Here is a 25195-nt window from a genome sequence, read left to right on the forward strand (position 1 = left end):
CCTAGGGCGCCCATCTCTGGCCCAGGACCATGGTGTTGTGCAAATCCTCCTTGGATTGATAGATATCACCTAGCCTTTGCCTGAGTCGTCTCCGTCTCCACCCTTGTCTCTTGAGCCTGTGCCTTGGACCATGCCCGGGAGCCTTCACCGCCTGTCGGTGCAGAAAGTGACCAACTAGTAAATATTTGTAGCTTTGTCGTACGTTGTGATCGGAGGTGGCCTAGCACTTAATGACACAAGATTTATACTAGTTCAGGCAACATGCCCTATGTCCAGTTTGGGTCGGTCAGTGACTTTATTCCTGAGCCCAGGTGCTCAAAGTTTGCAGTGGGGTTACAAACGAGAAGGGGAAAGATGGGGTGTACAAGAGGTCCGGTTGGCTCTGGTCGGAAGGGCCGAGAGTGACAGGAGCTATGCTATGAGCTAAGTGTTCAAGCATGTGCTTGAGGTCCGAACCCGGTGGTTCTACGGTTGTGGACTAGTGAACTTGGTGGATCTAATGAATCTCAGAAAAAGCTCTAGAAAAGCTCTCCTTCGTTGGAGGGAGCGCATCCCCTTTTATAGATAAAGGGGATGGCTTTACAAGTGTGAGGGTGAGGGTACGTATGCTACTAGGCTTCATTGCCCATGCCGGCGGGTACAAGATAATGGTAGGTGCCCACAATATTGTTGATGTCACTTAGAATGTCAGATGCATGTGGGAGGTTGCGTTGCCTTCTTCAGGAATGGTAGATGTCGGCACCTGCAAATACTGTTCGATGCCTTGAGGCATGTGAGGAGTTTGACCACGTTCACCTGGTATGATAAATCCTAGCGCCCACAACACTATCGATGCCCAGAGGCACGTGGGGGCCTTACCATATGGGAGTTTAACGGTGCCTACAATACTGTAGAGGAAAATGTCGGCGCCTACAATACTGTTTGTATCAGGGCAGTTGCAGAGTACTATTCCTACAGGCGTACAGGGTATGGTCCCTAGTATCGTGGTTTGACTTGTGCGCCCTGGCTTGCTTTCTCCATTCATCCCTGGTTCCTTCTAAGCGGGCATCCCCGGTCGGATGGCCCTAGTCGGCTCTAATTGCGCCAGTCGGAGCAGAGAGGTGAGCAGGGTTCCTACAAACCCCGGTCAGAGATGTGGGGTCAGAGCTGGAAGTAGCGCTTGGGCCAGGCCTTCCTATCGGAGAGGCCATCCGGAGGCGACCGTTGTCCAAATCGAGCGCTCTAGTCAGAGAGGTGGGCCGAAGTGGTCAACGAGCAGGCGCTGTTCCTCTTCGGCCAGACCTTCTGATCGGTGACTGGACCACCCTTTCGGCCTATTGTTCTAGACTCTTAGGCCGGCCCATGAGTTGTGTGCTGTCTACTTGGGCCGAGCCTCAACACGTAAGCCGGTCCTCGAGGGACCCTGAGTTTATGAACCCGATAGGAGCTCCTGAGCCCTCGGTTGATTCGGGCAGAATCGTCTAGGGGATTTTTATTTTTGATGGTGGGTGCGAGTGAGCGCACCCACGGGTGTAGCCCCTGAGCCCTCGGACGGTTCAGGTAGAACCATCTGGGGTTGTTCGGTAGCGGGCGTGTGTGCATGTTTTTAGTTGGGACGGAGTTTTGTCAACCAAGGTGTCATTGTGCAGCCGAGGCGGTTTAGGTGCGGGGATTGGATTTGAGATAGAACTTACTGATCCTAGCGTCGATGCATGCCGTGGATCAGGCGAGGAAGTTAGTTTGGATGAGATAGAGCTCACTGATCCTAGCGTCGATGCTCACCATGGGATCGAGCAAGGGAGTCAGTCAAGGGTTTTAGATGAAATAGAGCTCGCTGAGCCTAGCGTCAATGCGTGCCATGGGATCGGGTGAGTCGGAGTCACGGGCCGAGATCAGGGTCACAGACCTAGGTGCTTGGAGCGCAGTCGGAGCGTAGCTGGATGGGGCGAGATCAGGGTTGCAAACCCAGGTTTTTGGAGCGTAGTTGGAAGGGGCGAGTTCAGGGTCGTAGACCCAGGCTTTTTGTGTCTTGAGCCCCCGAGCCTCATTGGGCTTTAGTAGGGGTCGGTGTGAGTTATGTGCGTTACCCCATCTTCGGTTTCTCACAACCAGAGGGGCTAAGTTTTGTCGCTTGCCCTGATCGGTCAGGCTCGAGTGACGTGCTCAGTGAGTTTGCTAATGGGTATGATCGAGGGAATCTGGATTCATCATTCGTGACGGGGTTAGCATAGCCCTCTTGTGACATTCCACTTCTCCTTATCTACAATCCAGCAGATGCCTAGGTCGTTCTGGAGACCGACCTGGGTGGCCTAACGGCCTCCCCCTGATGGATATTCTGTGGGCTTGGCAAGAGGTTTAGGATCAAATGAGAAGGTTGAGATGACCCGGTCTGCCAGACCGGGCGAGGGCCGCATGGGGCTCATCTGCGATTTTCTCCCCTAGCTCTGTTGGTCGCTCATGTCGAATGAGGCGACCGCCGCTTCATGATGCAACACAGAGCGTTGTGATGCATTTCGCTGCATGTGCGATGCTTAGTTCCCGAGCCCTCGGGCGGTTCAGGGCCTGAATTGTCCAGGAGGCATGGGCGTATGGAATGAATGCACGTATGAATGTATGAAATGATTATAAGGGAATAGAGGGGGTTTGTAGTTTTTACCTTGATGACTCGAGTGACAGGGTTCTAGAGAGCTCTAGTAGGAAACGTCTGATCGGGACCCGTGCTCGTCGTTCGTGATGGAGTCAGAATGGCCTATATGGGGCGTCCCTTCGCTTCCTACCTATTTCTCGATGTGTCTTTCTAGGCCATTTGATCAACTTGGGAAGCCTGATGGTCTCTCCCAGTAGAGATCCCATTTTGGGTTTTTCTAAGTCCCGCCTGGGGATGCAGAGAGCTGCCTGCATGTGATGATGCTTCGGTTTTCGTGCTCGGTCGTGCAATAGCGGTGGGCCATACCCTAGCCACATTTTGTCTCGCCAGGCGGCATTCCTTCTGAGCCAATGTCGTTTCATCGGTCAGTGCGCGGCCCTTCAATCAGGGCGTGTCCCATTGTTTCCCATCCGTATTGAATGGGGGAAGGGGGAGAGTTTTGTGCTCTGATCTTTTGCCCTTCTTTGGCTGCTGCATTTCTTCCTTAAATAGGGGGAGGGAGAGGGCTCTCCATCGTAATCCTTTGCCTATTCTCCAACTATTGTCTCTCCTCCTTCTTCTTTCTCACCGAGAGTGCCTGTATGCTGTGGCGGTTCCTAAGTGAGAGAGGGGGTGAGCGAGGGGGAGGACTTATAGATCCTTTTGTGAATTCAGAGCATGATGTTGAACTAGAGACTACCGCGAGCGGTGCTGGATTAATCTGTGAGGCCATCTTTGGGGTGGAGCCGTGTGTGGATTTTCTCCTATGGTTCTTCACTGGGCGAGTTTTGTCAGAGGGGAAGTTGCTCAGGATCGTGCTGGTGGAGGGCCCCGTGCCTTGGTAACAGCACCCCTACCTAGGAGCTACCTCGACTGCATGAGAAGGTCAGGAGTTCCATGCTCTTCTGCTAAGCATCTATGGGTGCGATGCCCTTGAGGTACCCATTGCACTTGCCGAAGTCGAGGGAGCAGAACCGAGCAGGTCTCTTGAGGTACCCATTGCGCTCGCCGAAGTCGAGGGAGCGGAATCGAGTGGGGCACCAGTGGTTGTGGTTTCTCCTTTGGCGTTCAGGCGATGTCATTGAGCAGCCACAGTAGTATTTGTAGTAGTAGAAGATGTAATAGTTTGAGTTTGTGGGTGAGTCCCCGTGTGAACAATTTTTTGTATCAATGAATACATCTGTACTGCTTTTGTGACAAAACCACGATACCCGTTCCTTGTTTTTATCCTAGCATAACTTCCATTTTTATCCTTTTCCCTCTCTCACCTGCCCATTAGTTCCATAGGCTGCAGCTATTAAGAGCCTAGGCATGGCCCACAGGGCTCGGCCGCTTGTAACCATAGGTCGTGGCAGGGTGCGTTTGGCTTGGGAGTAAGAATGGAGTTACGTAGGGCAATCATTCGGGGACAAAGTTGTTTATCATGTGATAGTAAAAAGAAAGAGGGGTAATATTCAATATTATACCCTTATGGAGCCCCGAGCGACCTGGGCTAAAAATGTTTGGGCTGGGGTGCTCTTATAGGAGCATGTGTTAACTAAAAAGCGGTTAGATTAAATTTTAGGGGAAAAACGACATAGTTGTTCAATGTTCCAAGTGTTGGTGAGAACATTACCGTTGTTGTCCTCAAGTTGGTAGGCACCCGGTTGGATTACTTCGGTCACCATATAGGGCCCTTCCCATGGTGGAGAGAGCTTGTGTTTTTCCTTAGTCGATTGGGTCCTCCGGAGTATGAGATCGCTGACTTCGAGTATCCTCCCTCTGATCTTCCTTTCATGGTACCTGCAGAGGGTTTGTTGGTAGCGAGCGGAGCAGATGATGGTCATCTCATGGGCCTCTTCGAGCAGGTCGACTACGTCTTGTTGAGCCTCCGTGGCTTAGTCATGGTCAAAAGCCTTCACTCTTGGGGCGCCGTGGTCGAGGTCGGAGGGCAATACTTCCTTAGCTCCGTAGGCCAGGAAGAAGGGTGTGAACCTTGTGGATCGGTTTGGGGTCATTCTTAGAATCCAAAGGATCACTGGGACCTCTGCAACCCATCGCCCGGCGTACTTGTTGAGTCAGTCGAAGATGCATGACTTAAGTCCTTGGAGGACCATGCCATTGGCACGTTCGACCTGGCCGTTAGTTAATGGATGTTCGACAGAAGCCCAGTCGATCCTGATGCCATATCCATCGCTGAAGTCTAGGAACTTTTTTTCCAGTGAAGTTAGTCCCGTGGTCAGTGATGATACAGTTAGGAACACCGAACTGGTAGATGATGTCGAGGAAAAATTTGATTGCCTCCTCCGAGCGGATGTTGGTGATGGGCTTGGCCTCTATCCACTTGGTGAATTTGTCGACTGCTATGAGTAGATGAGTGAAACTGCCTGGGCCCTTTTGAGGGGTCCCACCATGTTAAGGTCCTAGACCGCAAATGGCCAGGTGATGGGGATGGTTTGGAGCTCTTGTGCCGGCAAATGGGTTTGCTGAGCATAGAACTGGCATCCTTCACACCTGCGGACGACCTCCTCCACATCTCATAGCACGGTAGGCCAGTAAAAGCCTTGGCAGAAGGCTTTTCTGACCAATGACCTTGGGGCCACGTGATGCCCGCAAATCCCAGCATGGACCTCGAGGAGGAGCTGCCCTCCTTGGTTGGTGGGGATACACTTCATGAGTACCCCTGATGGACTCCATTTGTAGAGCTCATCACCGAGCGCGATGAAGGTCTTGGCATGTCGAGCGATCTGTTAGGCTTAAGTCCTTTCGAGCAGGAGAACCTCCTCGAGGAGGTAGGCGAGTAGCGGCACTCACCAGTCGGTTTGATCGAGTGCCAATATGGCGACGTTCTAGGGTGACGTCATCATAGAGGTACTAGGATTGGAGCCTCCAAGTGTCGGCTGGGCATCGAGGGGTGTCTGGGTCAGACTTTCTAGGATGCAGGTAGATGGCTCATGGACGTCATTGATGAAGACCCCGCTCGGCGATGGATCCCGCCTAGCGGCCAGTTTTGCAAGGAAATCAGGGGCCTCGTTGTCCCTTCGAGGGACGTGATGCAGTTCAATCCCCTGGAATTTGTCCTCGAGCTTGCGCACCTCTTAGCAGTATGCTATCATGAGGCAGCTTTTGCAGGAGGACTCCTTCATGACCTAGTCAATGACTAGTTCCAAGTCACCGCGAATGTAGAGTCGCGTAGCACCGAGCTCAATGGTGATGCGTTGTCCGTTGATAAGGGCCTCGTATTCCACGGCGTTGTTTGAAGCTGAAAAGTGGAGGCAGATGGTGTAGCAGAGCCTACTCCCGTCTGGGGAGATTAGAAGCACCCCTACCCCCGAGCCGAGCGCCATTACGGACTCGTCGATGTACATTGTCTAGTACTCGTGGGTGACATCCGGGGTCGGTAGCTAGACCTCTGTCCATTTGGCGACAAAATCCATGAGGTCCTGAGACTTAATGGTAGTATGGGGGATGTACCTCATGTCATGGCCCATGAGTTCGAGTGCCCACTTAGAGATCTGTCTCGTGGCATCGCGGTTGCTGATGATGTCCCCGAGTGGGTACGAAGTGATGACTGCGACTTCATGGTCGGTGAAATAGTGTAGGAGCTTCCAGGTTTCCATTAGCACGGTGTATAGGAGTTTCTGCTCCTAGGGGTACCAGACCTTGGGGTTGGTGAGTACCTCCCTGATGAAGTATATGGGTCGTTGGACCTTGAGCTGGTGTCCTAGTTCCTCCCTTTCGACAACCAGGGCGGCACTCACAACATGGTTGCTTGCCGCGACGTACAGGAGGAGGGGTTCTCCCTGTTCGGGACCGATGAGGATTGGGCCGACATCAGAGATGCTTTGAGGCTTTCTAGAGCCTGCTAGGCTTCCTCAGTCCAAACGAAGGCGTCCATCATTTTGAGGAGCTTGTAGAGCGACATCCCCCATTCGCCGAGCTAGGAGATGAAGCGGCTCAGGGCAGCCAGACAGCCGGTGAGCCTTTGTATGCCCTTGACATTGCATATGGGGCCCATGTCGGAAATGGCTGTGATTTTTTCAGGGTTGGCCTCGATACCGTGCTCGGACACGATGTATCCAAGCAGCTTCCCCTTTGGAACCCCAAAAACACATTTTTTGGGATTCAGCTTGATGTTGAACCTTCGGAGGTTCGCGAATGTTGCGGCCAAGTTTGCGATCAGGTTGCGAGCTTGAGCCATTTTGACCACAATGTCATCAACGTAGACGATGATCGTTGGTTTTGGCTACTCGACTTGATCAGGCTGATCGAGCGGGTCGATTTGGTCGGTGAAGCATTGCTGCATGCACCTTTGGTAGGTGGCGCCAGCGTTCTTTAGGCCGAAAGGCATGGTCACGTAGCAGTATGAACCATACGGGGTGATGAATGAGGTTGCGAGCTGATCGGATTCTTTCATCGCAATCTGGTGATAGCCTGAGTAGGCATCTAGAAAGGAGAGGATCTCGCAACCCAAGGTGGAGTCAACTATCTGGTCTATGCATGGCAAAGGAAAGTCATCCTTTGGACACGGTTTGTTGAGGCCAGTATAATCAACGCACATTCTCCACTTCCCGGTCTTCTTTTTAACAAGAACAGGATTGGCAAGCCAGTCGGAGTGGAATACCTCTCTAATAAATCCGGCTGCTAGGACTTTGGCAATCTCCTCACCTATGGCCCTGTGTCTCTCATCATTGAAGCGACGTAGGCGCTGCTTGGCGGGCTTCGAGCCCAGGATGAGGCACAGTGCATGCTCGGTGACCTCTCGCGGTATGCCCGGCATGTCAGAAGGCTGCCATGCGAAGACATCATGATTGGCACACAGGAAGTTACGAGCATGCATTCCTATTTGGCCGGGAGCTGGGTCCTGATCCGTGCCATTTTGGTTGGGTCGGTGGGGTCGATACCCACCGCCTTGGCTTCCTTGAGCGGGCAGAAGGCCGTCATAGTGGTCGGTTTGTTGTAGCCTGGGACTGCTGGGGTTGATGACTCGCTGAGCCACGAGAGCTCAGACGAGTAGATGACCATAGTGGCGAGCTCATAGTGCCCGTAGTCGCACATGAAGGCGTGCGAGAAGGCGCTACTCATGGTGATGACGCTTTGGTCCTGGCATCTTTAGCTTGAGATAGGTGTAGTTAGGGATTGCCATGAATCTTGCATAGCATGGCCGCCCCAAGATGGCATGGTAGGACCCTAGAAAGTCCACCACCTCAAAGGTGAGGACCTCCGAGCGGAAGTTGGTCTGACCACCAAACGTGATGGGTAGATCGATCTGTCCGAGTGGGTATGACTGTGCTCCCGGGATTACCCCATGGAAGGGGAGCCCACCAGGCGAAGCTCCAATAGGGTGATGCGCATGGCATCGAGGGTGTCGATGTATAGGATGTTGAGTCCACTACCTCCATCCTTCAGCACCTTGGTGAGGTGCTTCTTGCGGACGATGGGGTTGATGATGAGTGGGTAGCGTCCCGGTCTTGTGACGTGGGAGGTATGGTCCCTCTAATTGATGGTGATCGGAGATTCCGACCAGCTAAGGAAGGAGGGGACGACCATCTCAGCGGCGCATGCCACCTCGTAGTGCACCATGTGCTAGCATTTCGTCTAGATGGCGTCGTACCCACTAAAGATCAGGATGCACTCCTCAGGTTCGGGGAAGCCGTCTCCATCCTTGCCTACCGTGCCCTCTTTCTTGGCTACCGCCTCTTTGCCATCTCCCTCCTTTGGCCCACCAGCCTATCGGAGGAAATGTTTTAGGAGCTCGTAGTCCTTGAATAGGTGTTTTATGGAGTAGGCATGGTTGGTGCATGGACTGTCCATGAGTTTGTTGAAGTGGTTAGGCAGCCCCAGTTGGGGCTGCTTGCCCGTGCGATTAGCCGCGGTGACCATCGTGGTGTTGTCTGATCGGCACCGATCCTTTTTGTTCTTCTTGCCCCTCTATGTGGAGGGGCCCTCATCTTGGTCCGCATGCTTGGCCTTGACTTTGTCCCAGCCTTCGCTGAAGACCGCTTCCTCACCAGAGGCGTGGTTAGTGGCGACATCGAGCAGGTCACGGGTGGTACGAGGCTTCAAGCAGACGAGCTTGTGGATTAGGGACTCGTAGTTCGTCCCAGAGAGGAACGCGCTGATGATGTCTGCATCGACGACATCAAGGAGGGAGTTGCATTGTTGGGAGAACCTATGGATGTAATCCCTTAAGGACTCGCTGGGCTCCTGCTGGCAGCTCTTAAGGTCCCAGGAGTTTCTAGGGTGGACATATGTCCCTTAGAAATTCCCGACGAAGACCCTCTTGAGGTCCGCCCAGTCGCGGATGCTGTTGTGCGGGAGGAATTCAAGCCATGCCCAAACATGTTCCCCCACACAAATGGGAAGATACTGAATGATGACATAGTCATCATCCACTCCTCTGGCCCAGTAGGTGAGCTAGAAGTCTTTGAGCCAAATACCTGGGTTTGTCTCCCCGATGTATTTGGTGATGTTGGTGGGTAGTTGGAAATGCTATGGGAACGGTGCTCTCCGGATATGCTGGCCGAAGGCCCATAGTCCTAGGCCCTCAGGGCTAGGACTCCGGTCGTCTGGTCGATGACCACGCTTGGGGCGCATTTCACTGCTCGCCTCGATGGTTCGGCGTGGATCTGTGTTGTCTGCTCCTACCACCTCCCGACGGGCGTCATCATCATGCCGGACCTGATGTCAGTTGCTGATGATGCTGTGAGCGTCCTAGTGTGAACCGATCCATTCGTGCACCAATGGCCAATGTGGGGTAGGTGCTAGGTCAGACCGTGGTGTGGCTACCGCCCCTCGGGCTGCACCTGGCGGCTGTAGCGACGAGCGAATGGAGCAATCCGTCTGGCGCGTCCCCATTCCCCCGGTGGGGAGAGAGGGAACATGTTAGAGTCACGATGCGAAGCTTTCCACCTATTGAATGATGGCAGGTTCTACCAGAACCTAAAGGTTTCGGTAGACCTCCTGCTCCTGGGGGTCGATGGGCTCAGGAACGCCACGTAGAAGCATTGCCGCAGAGGCAATGTTCTGGCTAGCCCAAGCAAACTGTGGGGGATCATTCCCCTCATTCATGATGTTGTGTTGGACCTGGCGGGCGTGACCCCAGGCCCCACCTGCTGGGTCATGCGCATGGGGCGCAATGTGCTGCATCGAATGCGCTAGCATAGGTGGTGGCTGGTTCAACCGCCGTTGTCATAATTCCTCGGTGTTCGCTCACGCAGACATGAGGGCCCCCGCACGCGTGTTCGGAGGGGTGTGAGTCTGCGTAGATTCCACAACCACCAGCGGCGATGGATGGTGGCGAGGTGCCACATTGCCAATGCTAGAGCCATCGCTCTCACCCTCGTCATCTAGGAGTTTGCGGAGAGCGGCGAGAGCATAGCTCACCATTCCCATGAATTCGGATGTGAGGGGGGATGACGCCAGCGTCCTTTGGAGCCCCCGAGCATACGCATCCACGGAGGTCATGAGGACATAGGGGAACCGGTCATACGGTGTTTGTGGTGCAGGCGGTACGGTCCCTCTAGATGATCGGCGGGAGATGGTGGATAAAGAGTAAATAACAGTATGTATATTACTTACAATGGGGTTTGAGCAGAGAGTTTGCTCGGAAAAAAGCACAGATGCCGCGTTGTCGAAGTCGTGCGTCCCAGAATCGATGGAGGGCTCCCCTTCGATGGGTGTTGGGACATGAGCTTCCTTGCGGAGGTGTAGTATGCCAAGCCGATCGGCGATGAAGTCCAGGCTTCCGAAGAGGAAGGCCTTTGATGTCTCGAAGACGGGGGGAGCCCACATCCCAACAGGTGAGAGTGCGGGAAACTGCAGTGAGCCGAAGTGAATTGTATTGCCCGAGCCTGTGATGGCGAGGCTAGCAGAAAACTGGGCCATCTAATGACCAAAAAGTGTTGAACATATAGCGTCTTCCCCATGGACGGTGCCAACTATCGGTGCAGAAAGTGACCAACTAGTAAATATTTGTAGTTTTGCCGTACATTGTGATCGGAGGTGGCCTAGCACTCAATGACACAGGATTTATTCTGGTTCAGGCAACATGCCCTACGTCTAGTTTGGGTTGGTCAGAGACTTTATTCCTAAGCCCAGGTGCTCGAAGTTTGCAGTGGGGTTACAAATGAGAAGGAGAAAGATGGGGTGTACAAGAGGTCTGGTCAGAAGGGCCAAGAGTGACAAGAGCTACGCTATGAGCTAAGTGTTCAAGCATGTGCTTGAGGTCCGAACCCAATGGTTCTACGGTTGTGGACTAGTGAACTTGGTGGATATAATGAATCTCAGAAAAGGCTCTAGAAAACCTCTCCTTCATTAGAGGGAGCGCATCCCCTTTTATAGATAAAGGGGATGGCATTACAAGTGAGAGGGTGAGGGTACATATGCTACTAGGCTTCGTTGCCCATGCTGGCGGGTATAAGATATTGGTAGGCGCCCACAATATTGTTGATGTCACTGTAGAATGTCAGATGCATGTGGGAGGTTGCGTTGCCTTCTTCAAGAATGGTAGATGTTGGTACCTACAAATACTAGTCGATGCCTTTAGTCATGTGAGGAGTTTCACCACGTTCACCTGGTACGGTAAATCCCAGCGCCCACAACACTATCGATGCCCAGAGGCATTTAGGGGGCCTTACCGTATGGGAGTTTAACGACGCCTATAATACTGTAGAGGAAAATGTCGGCGCCTACAATACTGTTTGTGCCAGGGAAGTTATAGAGTACTATTCCTGTAGGCGTACAGGGTATGGTCCCTGGTATGGTGGTTTGACTTGTGCGCCCTAGCATTCTTTCTCCGTTCATCCCTGGATCCTTCCGAGCGGGCATCCCCGGTCGGATGGCCCCAGTCGGCTCTGGTCACGCCAGTCGGAGAAGAGCGGTGAGCACAGTTCCTACGAACCCTGGTTGGAGACGTAGGGTCAGAGCCAAAAGTAGCACTTGGGCTAGGCCTTCCGATCGGAGAGGCCGTCCAGAGGTGGCCAGAGTCCGAAGTGAGCCCTCCGGTCGGAGAGGTGGGCCGAAGTGGTTGACGAGCAGGTGCTGTTCCTCTTCGGCCAGACCTTCTGGTCGGTGACCGAACCACCCTTTCAACCTGTTGTTCTAGACTCTTGGGCCGGCCCATGAGTTGTGTGTTGTTTGCTTGGGCCGAGCCTCTTCACGGAAGCCAGTCCCCAAGGGACCTTGGGTTTATGAACCCGACACCACCGTTCTTCCTGTATCCTCCACTTCTTTGTCATCTGGCTATTGCCAAGGAGGTTCTAGCGCGTCAGCGTGGAAAAGCTGGGGTGCTCGTGTTTGATCTTGCACCTATTGCAAAGGCTTTGGCTCAATTTGAGCATTCATCAGATGTGCTAGTCTTCGATCTTGGTGCTTCTCCAGAGGCCATAGTGCAATTTGAGCAAGCAACGGAGTTGTTGTAGTCATGCTTGAACGTTGTCTTCGCTTGCACCTGGATGAGTGTCTTGTTGCCTTCGGCCATGCTAGAGCCCCCTAGTGCCCTTTAGAGCTAGTGATATAGTGTTGTACTGACTAGGGCTAGTGGGGTGGTGGGTCGCCCCATTTTATTGTCTTACCTTTGTTTGCTTAATAAATTATGGTAGTTGGTCGAGGTTTATTGTTTGGATATGCTTTTATTTCATAATTAGATTGATGGTTTTCTTTGTACTTGGTGTATCTTTGGTTCTTTAGTTCTGTTGTACCTAAGTCTTTAATTTCTATCACCTGGTGCCTGATAAAAATAGGTCTTCACCAGGTATTTTTCTGCCCGATGCCTCCAGCGAAGGCAGGTCTTTGTCGGGCTTATGGCCTTTTGGCCAGTTTTGTTTGTTCCTTGTTGTCTAATAACGGACAGGGCTTTGTCAAGGTTGCTGTCTATGTTTAGCCATGGAGGTCGTTCTATGCATTATAGCCTTCGGCTGTATGTGATAGAAGGTCCTCTTTTATCATGACTTTGTTTGTCGAATGTTGTGGCTCCGTTGCTAGCCACTTTTGACCTTTGCTTTCCATAGTTTTACTAGGGGAATTCCTTTTTATATTTTAGAGGGTTTTTACATGGGTCCTGCCTTGTTAAAAACCTCACCTCTGCTCGGAGTTCCCCTTGTGAGGAAAAAAGTATAGGCCCTTTGCATGAAATGTAAGGCAAGGAAATGGAAACTACAGGAAAAGAACCTGAGGTGACCTTCGGCAATAGTTCTACGAAGGCCATCCTCTTACAGCTATATGTGAAACCTATGCAAATTATCAATGTTCTAGGTGTGAGTAGTTGTTCTGCCTTCACCATCTGTTAGGTAGAATGACCCTGGTCTTCTGGCGACCTTCACGATGTATGGACCTTCCCATTTTGGTTGGAGTTTTCCTGCATTCGCCGCATTCGGCTTTCTTCTTAGGACTAGGTCTTCGTCTTGTATGAGCTTTCTGACTATGTGGCTATCTCTTCACTACTTGGTTTGCTCTTGGTATTTGGTGATGTTTTCTACTCCTTCCAGTCTTGTGCCTTCAATTGTTTCCTTAGAATATTCTTCATCTACTGCCAAAGCTTACTTCATTGCCCATAGGTTTTGATGCTTGATCTCCTCGAGTAGCATTGCTTCCTCCTGGTACAAGAGCTTGAATGGTGTAAAGCCTATTGTCCTAGATGCTGTGGTGTTGTGAGACCACACCACCTTTGGTAGCTCTTCTACCCACTTGCCTTTGCGTAGGTTGAATAAGGTCTTCGAGATTGCTGAGAATATAATTTTGTTAGCTCTTTCTACTGCTCCATTTGATTCTAGATGGTAAACTAATGCGAAGGCTATTGTGGCGCCTAAGGTTTTGCAGAACTCTTTGAACTTGTCTGAGTCGAATTGTTTCCCATTATCCACCGTGAGTGTTCTTGGTACCCCAAATCTGCAGATAATGTTTTGCCAGAAAAACTTTTTTACTGATTCTAAAGTTATAGTTGCTAGTGGCTTTGCTTCAATCCATCTTGTGAAATACTCGATTGCTACCACTCAAATTTGTTCCCCCTTACGAAGGTGATAGTGGCCTGATAACGTCCATGCCCCATCTTTGTAATGACCAAGTGGGTGGAATGAGCTGTACTATGGCCGAAGGCTTTGATAGGTGTGGGGAGGTGCTCTGGCATGCTTCACATGTCTTGACAATTTACTTTGCATCTTTGATGTGGGTAGGCCAGTATAAACCTTGCCTAATGGCCTTCGTAGACAATGCCCTTGGGCCTATGTGAGACTCGCAAATTCCGGTGTGAATATCTCGGAGGAGCTCTTTGCCTTTGCCCTGGGTTATGCACTTGAGTAGTGGTTGGAATATGCCTTTTTTGTACAAGGTTCCATCTACTAGTGTATAGCTTCTTACCCTGGTAGCCATTCTTGCCATACTTGTCTCATCTTCTCAGTGTTGCACATGTTTATTTGATCAATGATTAGCTACCTCCAGTCTTTGGACTCTATGAGTAGGACTTGCTTGAATGCTTTCATAGTTACTTGCGTTGCTAGAGCTTTGAGTACTTGGTAGAATGTTCCTTATGGTATGGGCAAATTGTTTATTGCTGCCTTCACTAGCTCATCTGCCTCTGAATTTTCTGCTCTTGCTACATATTTTAGGGTGAATCCCTAGAACCTTCACTCTAGTGCCCTTACTATCGTCAAATATTTGACCAGCTCTAGCTCTCATGCCATGTACTCTTTTTTGACTTGCTCGGCCACAACCTATGAATCTATTTTTGCTAGTATTGTTTTTGCACCAAGTGCATTTGCCTTATTGAGTCCTAGTATGAGGCTTTCGTACTCTGCAATGTTATTTGTTGCTTTAAACTCTAGTCTGGCTGCATACTTTGAGTGGAAGCCTAATGGTACTATCAAAATGGTAGAGGCTCCTGCTCCTAGATGTCCCCAAGCCCCATCGGTATACATTGTCCAGATCTGAGCTTTTTGCTAGGTACTTTGATGCACCGAAGGTGTCCAATCTGCCATTAAATCTGCTAATGCTTGAGATTTTATCACTGTTCTCGACACATAGTTGAGATCAAACTAGGATAATTCTGTTACCCATTTCCCTATTCTTCCGGAGGCCTCTTTGTTACTAAATATGTCTCCGAGCGGCTGTGACGATGGCACTATGATTTCGTGCGCTTGGAAGTAATGTTTCAATTTCCTAGATGCGGTCAGAACAATGTATGTTATCTTTTTGATCTCTATATAGTTCAACTTTGCTCCTAATAATGCTTCTGAGATGTAGTAGACGGGCTGCTAGATAACCTTCAATTCTTCTTCTTTTTCTTTGATGAGTACCTTGCTGACTGCATGGTTGGAGGCTACAACGTACAACCATAGTGGTGTCTCCGGATCTAGTACTGTGACCAAGAGTTTGCTTGCCATATAGCTTTTGAGCTGTTGGAAAGCCTTCGACTACTCTGGTCCCCATTTCACCTTGTCTCCGCCTCTCAGAGCTTTGAAGAATGAGAGGCTACGCTTTGCTAACTTTGAGACAAACCTGTTAATGCTGCTATCCTTCTAGTGAGCTTTTGGATGTCCTTTTAGGTTGATGGTTCTACCATTAAGATTATGGCCTTCGTATTTTCTAGGTTTGCCCTTTATGCCTTCAGGTCCTATGATGTACCAAAACATCTTTCCTCTGCTAATGCCGAAGACACACTTTTATGGGTTTAATTTGAGCCCCGCTGCCCTGAGATTCGTGAAGGTTTCTTTGAGGTTGGCAATATGATCTTCTTCATTTTTGCTCATTACTACAATGTCATCAACATAAGCAATGATGTTTTTCTGCAGCTATGGGCTGAGAACTGCCTTGGTCATCCTGGCGAAGGTTGAACCTGCATTCTTGAGCCCTTCAGGCATTCCGACGTAACAATATGTTCCATGGGAATAGTGAAACTTGTCTTTTCCTCGTCTTCTCTGTTGAGCCAAGTCTGGTGATATCCTGAGAAACAGACTAGTAGTGAAAAGCGTTTGCAAACTGCTGTCTTATCGACAGAGGTATCTATTCTCGGTAGTGGAAATGGGTCTTTCTTGCAGGCTTTATTTAGGTCTGTGAAATCTATGCACATCCTCATCTTGCCATTTTTCTTTGGCACCAGCACTAGATTTGCTAGCCACTACAAATACTTGACTTCTCTTCATAGTTAAGATTTTGTCTTCTAACATTTTCCGTTGTCTCTGCTTTCTTAGCTTCATCTTGGGGTTGATATCAAGTGAATGTTGTATGATGTCTCTGCTAACTCCTTTCAAATCAGAGGCTGACCAAGCGAAGACATGTTTGTTCTTAGCTAAAGTTTCTTTGAGCTCTGCCTCTCCTTCCTTTGACAGATTCCCTTTGATGATGACTTTCCTATCTAGTACCACATTTTCCAATAGGACTGACTTGGTCTCTTCTTGATCTCTGAGCCAATATGAAAGGAGATCGACTAAATAGTCGATTCCAGCATATTCATAATAATAAATCAGTTAAAGCTCATGGGGTTGTGTAAGAAGAATCAGTTATCATTCAGGGTGAATATCATTATTTAGACAAATATTGGTCAATGGCAATAAGATGTCAACAATAATTGGTTTATGCTAAGCCAATGACTGCAAGTAACTGAACCCCTTTTATATAAAAGAAACAGATCATCATCATTCAACCATTTAATAAAGATAAATCTAATGAACATATTAGATCTCAACTATCGCTATGACTAGTGGTGCATGAGGCAGAATCATGCAGGTCGTACAAACAACAATAGACTCGATGACCCTAACTTATTACTAATATCAGCGGGGCATGAGGCAGAATCATGCAGGCCATAATACAATAATAAGATCATAGGGCTAACACATCTTTCAACCTATCCCTACTTCAACGATCTCGTGACACGAACTGTTCATGAAAGCACTCGATATCGACTAAAATAGCTGATTCAGGCATAGTGCACAGTTGAGGTCATGCCTTATCAGGAATGGATCTACCAAGTAACGATCCCCACTCCATGGTGCTAACAGTGGGGTGTGAGGTAGAATCACACAGGCTATGATAACGGGCCAAGGAAAGGTTTTTGCTAGCCAATAGATCTACTCAAGACGCAACATGCCTTAACCACACACTATGCACGACCAAGATTGACATAAAATGGCCAATAAAACATAACTCATCATTTAAGATGCAGATTAGAAAAGTTTAGATTAACAAATGATGGGTTAAACAAGATATAAGGCCAATCTAGATCAATCTCAATCAGGCAAAGTGATATTACTGTAAATAAATAAATAATGGAAGCAATAAGCAATATCGGCAACTTAATGAATCTATCCGAAGGAATGCCACCCTTAGATAGAGCCAATAACTTGACCTTGATCTAGTTCGAGCAGTGGAGGTCGACCGGATCGATGCAGCCTTACTTGAACTAGGCAAGAGTCGATAACTAGCTTATACTAGAGTCGCAGTGGAGGTCGACCGGATCGATGTAGCCGTACGAATAGAAGTGTAAGCCATGACGGTACTTATAGACAAGCAGTGGAGGTTGACCGGATCGATGTAGCCGTACTCGCTAAAGAACTCATCGAGATCTACTCTACTCCTACTCCTAAGGGGTGGCCGGAGCCAAAAAAAAAGGTAAATGACTTGTATTTGATTGATTGTCTCTATTTTACAATAGCCAGGGTTTGATATTTATACCTAGAACCTACGCATGATTCCTATCTAAGCATGACTCATCACAATTTTTGGCCCTAGAGAAAACATTCCTAATTTAATATAACTTGGACTCTAATCTTTCCCTTTTTGTAGAGTCTAACATGCCTTGTCCCGGCGTCGATCGTACCATTTGTCATTATCTGCTGGCGCTATCTGAAGAAAGCCAATTCTAGTATTACATTCGAATCAGCTAATACGGACCTGCATGCGATTGATTCCTTGATGACATGATCTTGGGAGCTTTCAAGTCCCTGCGATTCTTCTTCCAAATTTTGGTGTAAACACATGCCCCCAATTTTGGGATAAAAATAATTTTATTCCAAAATTATCATGTCTATATCCCCGATTGGTCTGTAGTCATGGGTAGAGAATCTTGATCTGGGGTCTACTGTTTGTCACCATCTATGTCAGCTCATGACCCCGTGCTTCAAAACTTTTATGAGAGTATCATTGTTTCACGGGCACTTGGATTCATCTTTCTAGGCCGGCTATAAAATATCTATCCGACCCTAGCGAGAGCAACTCAACAATTCAGCTATGTTTCTCTTCCATCTGCCCCCTCGAGTGCTTCTGACTCTACCAAACCCTCCATGGTCTATTCTTTTGCTATGAAGATCTTGAGCAGTTAGAAGAATTCTTGTGCATAGGGTGATTGTGTCGCTCATTCTAGCGCCTTGTCGAGCAAGAGGATCAGCTACTGTGGCTAGAAGAATTCTTGTGATATCACTTGAGTGTTCTCTCCATGCTCGTAGAGCTATTCTAGTGTTTACAAGGGCTAAAATGTGTGGACACCTTCCCCTTGTTTGTTCCACCAAACGCCCACCGGGAAAGCCACAGGCTTCTTTCCCACAGTTTCCCAGTCACCGAGAAATCAGCTGGGCATTTGTTAGACGGGTGGCCTTTCCCCTTCTCCTAGAATAATTTTATCAACGGGCCGATGTGACTTGGTTCACAATGACCTTCGGCCTTGTGGGGACCCGGGCTCCCTTCAATCCAAAGAAGCCTTGGTGGGTTGATCTCTAGTCAATGTAAATTCTTTGTATTCATCCCATGATATTTTGTAATTTGGGGAAGCAATAAGTCCAAATCTGTTATCTCTTCATTATCTGTCCCCTGAATTTCTAGAGTGTTGGTCTATTTCTGTATTTGATTTCAATTTCATACCCCTGGTGAAATCTATCTCCTCGCCTTCCCGAGCTATATATACGGGCCACGGCTGGGGATCGAAAAACAACCCACTTCGTCTCAAACCTTCTACATCCTTAGTATAGTTTCTGCTTTTCCATAGGTTTGAGATCATGGAGAACAGCAAGAGGTCTACTGAGGAGGCCCTTAATGGATCTGCATCATCGCGCCAGCACCTTCATCATCAAGAGGGTGCAACTCATGATGCGCCCACTACCTCGGGTCATAGGGCCGACTCTGTTTGGCCTCTAGGGTTTTCTTTGTCAATAGCTCATCGCCAGCTCCCCTGCTATCTGAGGAGGTGGATTAACAATGATGATCTGCTTGCCTCCATAGATCGACATGGCCAGGGTCTCGCTGAATGTCTCTCCCTCATAGAATCGACTCTGTCCATGGTTCAACGCTGATCGCCTCCCGAGGCCGATTCGGTGGAGGATAGGTTGGCCAAAGCCGAGGCCAGAATCGTGGGTGAGATATCTATCATAACCTTTGTTTCCTCTCAATTTCATCTTCAGGATTCTGATCATCTCCCCTTTGAATCCTTTTAGATTTGTCTGCTCAACTAGAAAGCCTTCAATCAGTTGCGGATCATGCGGTGGGATTTGTCAATGCTAGGGGCACCGTTACGGTGGTTCGTTTGCATGACATCCTGAACCATGTTAGGGAGGTGGCTCTTCATGGCATTTGTCATGGTGCTACCACGGCATTGGCTGCTACACAAGCCCGCTCTGGCCAGAATCTTTGGCTTCTTCCTCACGGTTTTCCACACGCGGCGCACCCTGGGGATCATGAGCGCTTGGTTGAGGATTTCCTTAGCGCCGCCAACTCTGTAGCTTTCAACAGCCTAGCCGATGATATAGTAAGAAAAGTGTTTTCCGGCCCGTAGCTTGTAATAGGTGATATTTAGCAAACAATTTCCTCGTCTTGAGTGATTTTCCTTTATTTCGTACTTCATATTATACGCATCACTTCGTCCGAGTTTGCTTTTCTCCTATAGGCAATACACATCATACCAGCTTTTACCCTTTTGGGTTTATTTTTGCACTAGACGTGATACCTCTCTGATATCGGCTATTAGAGCTGTCGACCGAACAAATCAGTTATTAAGCATTAATCCAAACACTGGGGTAATATTTCTTTAGATATCTCCCATTGATTGCTCGGCCGAATTCTTCTTCTCCTCTCAGTGTTTCCAAAATATAAGCATTACCAAGCGCACAACGTTTGATCCAATAAGGTCCTTCCCAATTAGGTGACCATTTGCTGAACTTGCTGTCCTTTGACCTGATCGGCAATTTTACTTTCAAGACCAAATCTTCTTTAGAAAATTGCTTATTCTTGACTCTTTTATTGTAATACTTTGCAACCCTTAGTCTATTGGCTTCAATATTTTCAATAGCACGCAGCCGAAGGCAACTCAAGTCCTCTAAGTCATCTATCATAAGATTCTTGTAGACTTCGGCTGACAAATCATTCTGCAACATAACACGCCTCGATCTAGTCTGAACTTCCCAAGGAAGGACTGCATTATGGCCATACACAAGTTCATAAGGTGACATTGTAATTGATCCATGATAGGCCATCCTATATGCACATAGTGCCTCATTAAGCGTTGAATGCCACTTCCTTGGCTGTTCCTCAATCTTCTTCTTGATTAGCTTAATCATAATCTGATTGGATGCTTCTGCCTAGCCATTAGCCCAAGCATAGTAAGGAGAAGAATTTAGTAGCTTGATTCCCATACTGGCAGCAAAATCTCCGAACTCCTCTTATGTGAACATTATCCCCTGATCGGTAGTTATAGTTTGAGGAATCCCAAAACGATACACAATGTGCTGCTTGACAAAATCAACCATGTTCCTCGAGGTTACCGTCTTCAAAGGAATTGCATCAACCCATTTAGTGAAGTAATCTGTTGCTACCAATATGAACTTATGTCCTTTGCTTGAGGGCAGAAAAATCTAGCCAATTAAATCAATTCCCCAACCTCGAAATGGCCATGGATTGATTATTGGATTCATGGCCGATGCAGGCGATTTTTGGATATTACCAAAACATTGACAATCCTGGCACCCCTTGTAATATTCAAAATAGTCCTCCAGTATTGTTGGCCAGAAATATCTAGTTCTACGAATAATCCATTTCATCTTATAAGCCGATTGATGAGCTCCACATATCCCTTCATGCACCTCGCCCATCACTACCTTAGCTTCCTCTTGATTTAGGCATTTGAGCAACACCCCATCGACTATTTTATAATATAGCTGACCATCTAGCAAAACATACTTAGTTGATTTATACATCAGCTTTCTGGTAACTTTCCATGATGGATTTCTAAGGTAGTTGGCTATTTCAATTCTCCAATCATTATTCGAGGTTTCACTATTCAAAACTTCTTGAAACACTCGGTATCCTAACGCATTTTGAGCTAGATGATTAGCCTCTTGATTTTGTGCTCTCGGAATATGTTGAAAAGAGACATGAAGAAATTCCTTGAGCAACTTTTGGCACTCATCATAGTATCCTTTCAAAGTATCTTCTTTGCACTCATATAGGCCAATTAACTGATTAATAATTAACTGTGAATCTCCAAATACTTCAATTGCTTTGGCCTTTACTTCGTGAAGAAGTTGAAGTCCCTTAAGAATAGCCTCATATTCTGCTTGGTTGTTGGTAATCATTAGTTCAGTTGGAAGAGCAAACTCAAAACTTACCCCCCGAGGTAAAATAATAACAATACCAATGCCACCACCTTGCTTGCATGATGATCCATCAAAGAATAACGTCCAAGGCATCAGCTCTACATAATCAATGCTTGGCCTATGATGCTAGGTGACAAAATCGGCCATTATCTGTCCTTTGACTACTTTAGCCGATTCGTACTTCAAGTCAAATTCTGATAACGCGAGAATCCACTTTCCCACTCTCCCATTCAGTATTGGCATTTATAACATGTGCTTAATCACATCAGCCTTGGAAACAACCGTATGTTCGGTCGATAATAAATAGTGCCACAACTTAGTGCAAGAGAAATATAAGCACAAGCATAACTTTTCGGTGGGAGAATATCTTGTCTCTAGATCTAGGAGCCTTCTACTCAGATAGAAAACAACTCGCTCTTTTCCTTCAAACTCTTGCATTAAGACCGATCCAATTGTTTGTCATCAACCAATATGTATAACTTAAAAGGCTTACCTTGCTGAGGAGGGACTAACATAGGTGGACACTTCATGTATTCTTTTATTTCTTCAAACACCTTTTGTTGTATGTCACCCCACTTGAATTCTTGATCATTTTTCAACATCAACAAGGGAGAAAACGGCAGGATCCTTTCCAACAAATTTGAAATGAATCTTCTGATGAAATTAATCTTACCAAGCAGAGATTGCAACTCTATCTTAGTAGTTGGGGGAACTACCTCATCAATCGCTTTTACGCTTTTCTGACCAACTTTGATTCCTCTCTCGTGGACCATAAATCCCAAGAATTGTCCAGCTGACACTCCAAAAGCACACTTATTAGGATTCATCTTTAGACCATGTTTTCTTGTGCATTCCAGAGTTTCTCGCAAATCAGCTAGGTGCTCTTTGTACCCTTTGGATTTTATCATCACATCATCGATGTAGATTTCAACAATCCTACCGATCAACTTATGAAAAATATAATTCATCGCCCTTTGATAAGTTGCACCGGCATTCTTTAGACCAAAGGTCATCACAACCCACTCGAATAAACAAATTGCGTCGAGGCACCTGAAAGCGGTCTTTGCTATGTCTTCCTCAGCCATGAAAATTTAGTTATACCCGACATTGCCGTCCATAAAACTAATAACCTTGTGCCAGGCTGCTGCATCTACTAACATATCAGCTATCAGCATCGGATAACCATCCATGGGTGTGGCTTTGTTCAGATCCCTAAAATTGATGCAAACTCTTAATTTTCTATTCTTCTTATACACAAGGACAACATTTGATATCCACTCTGCATATCAGCATGGTCGGATAAACTTTGCCTCCAGTAACCTTTCAATCTCCTTTTTGATATCATCAAGCACGTTCAGGTTGAATCTCCTTGGAGCCTGTTTAAACAGCCGATACCCAGGTTTGATTGCCAACCGATGTTTGATAATTGGCTGGTCTAGACCAGGCATCTCATAGTACTCCCAAGCAAAATAGTCTTTAAATTCTTTTAACAAATCAACTAATTCTCGCTTATATTCAGGATCCAACTTGGCACTTACATACATCGGCCTAAGTCTATCTCCCGAACCAATATCTACTTCTTCTAATCCATCAGCCGATGTGAAGCCATGTCCTAGTTTGCCATCTGTACCATCTATTGGATTATCCATTAAGACAAATTTTTAAAGTCGACTGCTTGGATTGGTTGTTGGCTTTTATTATTGACTCTAATGAAGCCTCCTTCCAATATTTTGCCAGAAAAGCATTTGAAGTCTCCTAGTTCCCAGAAGACTGGATCGGCTATTGCGATGCCCATAGACTCATCAGCGCGAACCAATTCGACATCAACTCCATGCCATTGAATCAAACATTGTTGCATGGTCGATGGCACACAACAGTTTGCATGAATCCAATCACGACCAAGGAGTAAATTGTATGACCCTTTTCCATCGATGACGAACAATGTGGTAAGCAGAGTCTTACTCTCGATTGTTAGTTCGACATTTATTGCCCCCGGGTCTGAGACGTATTGCCCCCAAAGTCCTTAAGCATTATGTCGGTCTCAATCAAATCCCCCGGTCCTTTGCCAAGTTTACAAAAAGTGGTGTAAGGCATAAGATTGACAGAAGCACCTTCGTCCACCAACATCTTGTTCATCGGCTTTGCATCAACAAAATCTTTCATATATAAAGCCTTTAAGTGCCGATGCTTGACTGGTTTATCAAATATTGCTTGTTGTATAACCGTCAACTTGGCAACTATCTCTTCATACTCTGATTCATCAAAATCTAAATAAACTTCTTGATCTATCAGAGCTCTGAACTATGATGCCAACAGAAAAGCCATTTGAATATTAGCCGATGGTTGCCTTCTATCGGCTATTTGCTTAGCATGCCATACTTGAGGTTTACTGGATGTCTGAGCCTGTTCCAACTCTCTATTCCTTAGGCGTTCCACCCTTCTCTTCTAGCTTCTTGTCAAACCTCCTGGGCACCATTGGCCTTCCTGCCAGACATATTCTTTCTCGTTGCCTTCTTCTTCATAATCAGCCCAGTCTTGGTCAACAACTCATTTTCCAAGCCAATCATGAACACTTTTATTTTTTAATCACCAATCCATGTTATTATGATGATATGCATCTTGAGCATAGATAGACCGGTGATTGGTTTGAGATTGCCTAAACTCCCAATATTGATCGCTGCATTCTAGATAGTCATGTCAGGTAGGCAACTTCAAACCTTCATTCCAGTAATGTCTGAAGAAAGGACAATTCCAATGTGATTTGGCTTATTTCCTTTCATACCTCTCTTTTTCTAGTTGACGCTGGTATTCTTGATCCTCGAACCATCGCTGATAATCCTTTTCCTTCTACCGCTACCACTTATTCAACAGGATCTGAGATGTAACTCATGGCTTTGTCGCCCCATCTTTTGACGTTCTCCCCTGCTCATATCAACTCTTTTGCTTGTCGTGACATCTTCTAATTTCTCTATACCCGTCAGCCGATATTTGCATCTTGAGATCAACTGTTCCAGTTTCTCTTGATTTGGTTGATGTTAGGACCTTAGTCTTTCCTTTGATCAGCCTAGCATCAACCATGTTTTGATCTCTTGGGAAAGGATTATCATCAACTTTTATTTTTCGAGGCATGTCAAATTTGAGCCCTCCTTGCTGAATAGCGCTCTGTATATGCTGCCGGAAGATTCTGCATTCATTAGTGGAATGAGAAGTAGCATTATGGAACTTGAAGAACTTCTTATTCTTCAATTGATCAGGGGGCAACATAACATGATTATCGGGCAACTTGATCTGTCCCTTCTCAAGCAAGAAATCGAAGAGCTTGTCTGATTTTGTGACATCAAAGTCATAGCTCTCCTCGACTCCTCTTCTCCAAGGATTTGACACCATTACTGTCTTTTAGCCCTAATTCCATTCAGCCATGGCAACCTTTTCTTCTTCATCTTCATAGCCATCATTGATTGAATATGGATTATAAGCTTCGGCTACTGTGGTACTCTTCTGGAATCGGGTATCTCTGCGCATACTCTGCAATTAGCTATTGAGCGCCGCCACTCATTGAGCCAATTGACCCAAGTTGTCGAATTCTTGTCCCAGCAGCTTTTCTTTCCACATTGGCAGCATTCCTTGAATGGGTAAAGTAGCTAGTTGGTCATCAGCCAAGTTTAATAAGAAGCATAAGTTTCTAGTCTCTCAGAACCTCTGAAGAAACTCAGTGCCTAATTCATTAGTCTTCTGCCTTATGGTTGTTAAATTGGTTATCTTCTTTTCTCTAGTCCCAGTGTAAAAATATGTAAGGAACTTCTTCTCTAGGTCAGCCCAATTGGCAATAGAATTGACTGGCAGTGATGAAAACCAAGTGAAGGCTAGTCCTGACAGGGACAAGGAGAAGAAACGAACTCAATGGGCCTCCTCAACTGATGCCTCACCCAATTGTGTAAGATATCGACTGACATGTTTTATTGTGCTTGTACTGTCTTGGCCAGTGAACTTGGCAAACTCTGGGAGCCTGTAATTTGTGGAAAGAGCGATCAAATCATAC

At 47.3% G+C, this 25195-nt stretch overlaps 1 protein-coding gene across 1 annotated transcript in view; it reads right to left on the reverse strand.

Moving 5' to 3' along the window:
* Nucleotides 1-13122: 13122 nt before the first annotated feature.
* LOC136461650 (uncharacterized) overlaps nt 13123-25195 on the reverse strand; it is a 28092-nt gene continuing 16019 nt past the window's right edge. The window contains exon 2 of the mRNA XM_066460943.1: nt 13123-13471. Coding sequence (XP_066317040.1) covers nt 13123-13471 — 349 coding nt within the window. The remainder of the gene's footprint in view (nt 13472-25195) is intronic.

Source organism: Miscanthus floridulus, chromosome 1 (genome assembly GCF_019320115.1).
Source record: "Miscanthus floridulus cultivar M001 chromosome 1, ASM1932011v1, whole genome shotgun sequence".
Classification (NCBI taxonomy): Eukaryota; Viridiplantae; Streptophyta; class Magnoliopsida; order Poales; family Poaceae; genus Miscanthus; species Miscanthus floridulus.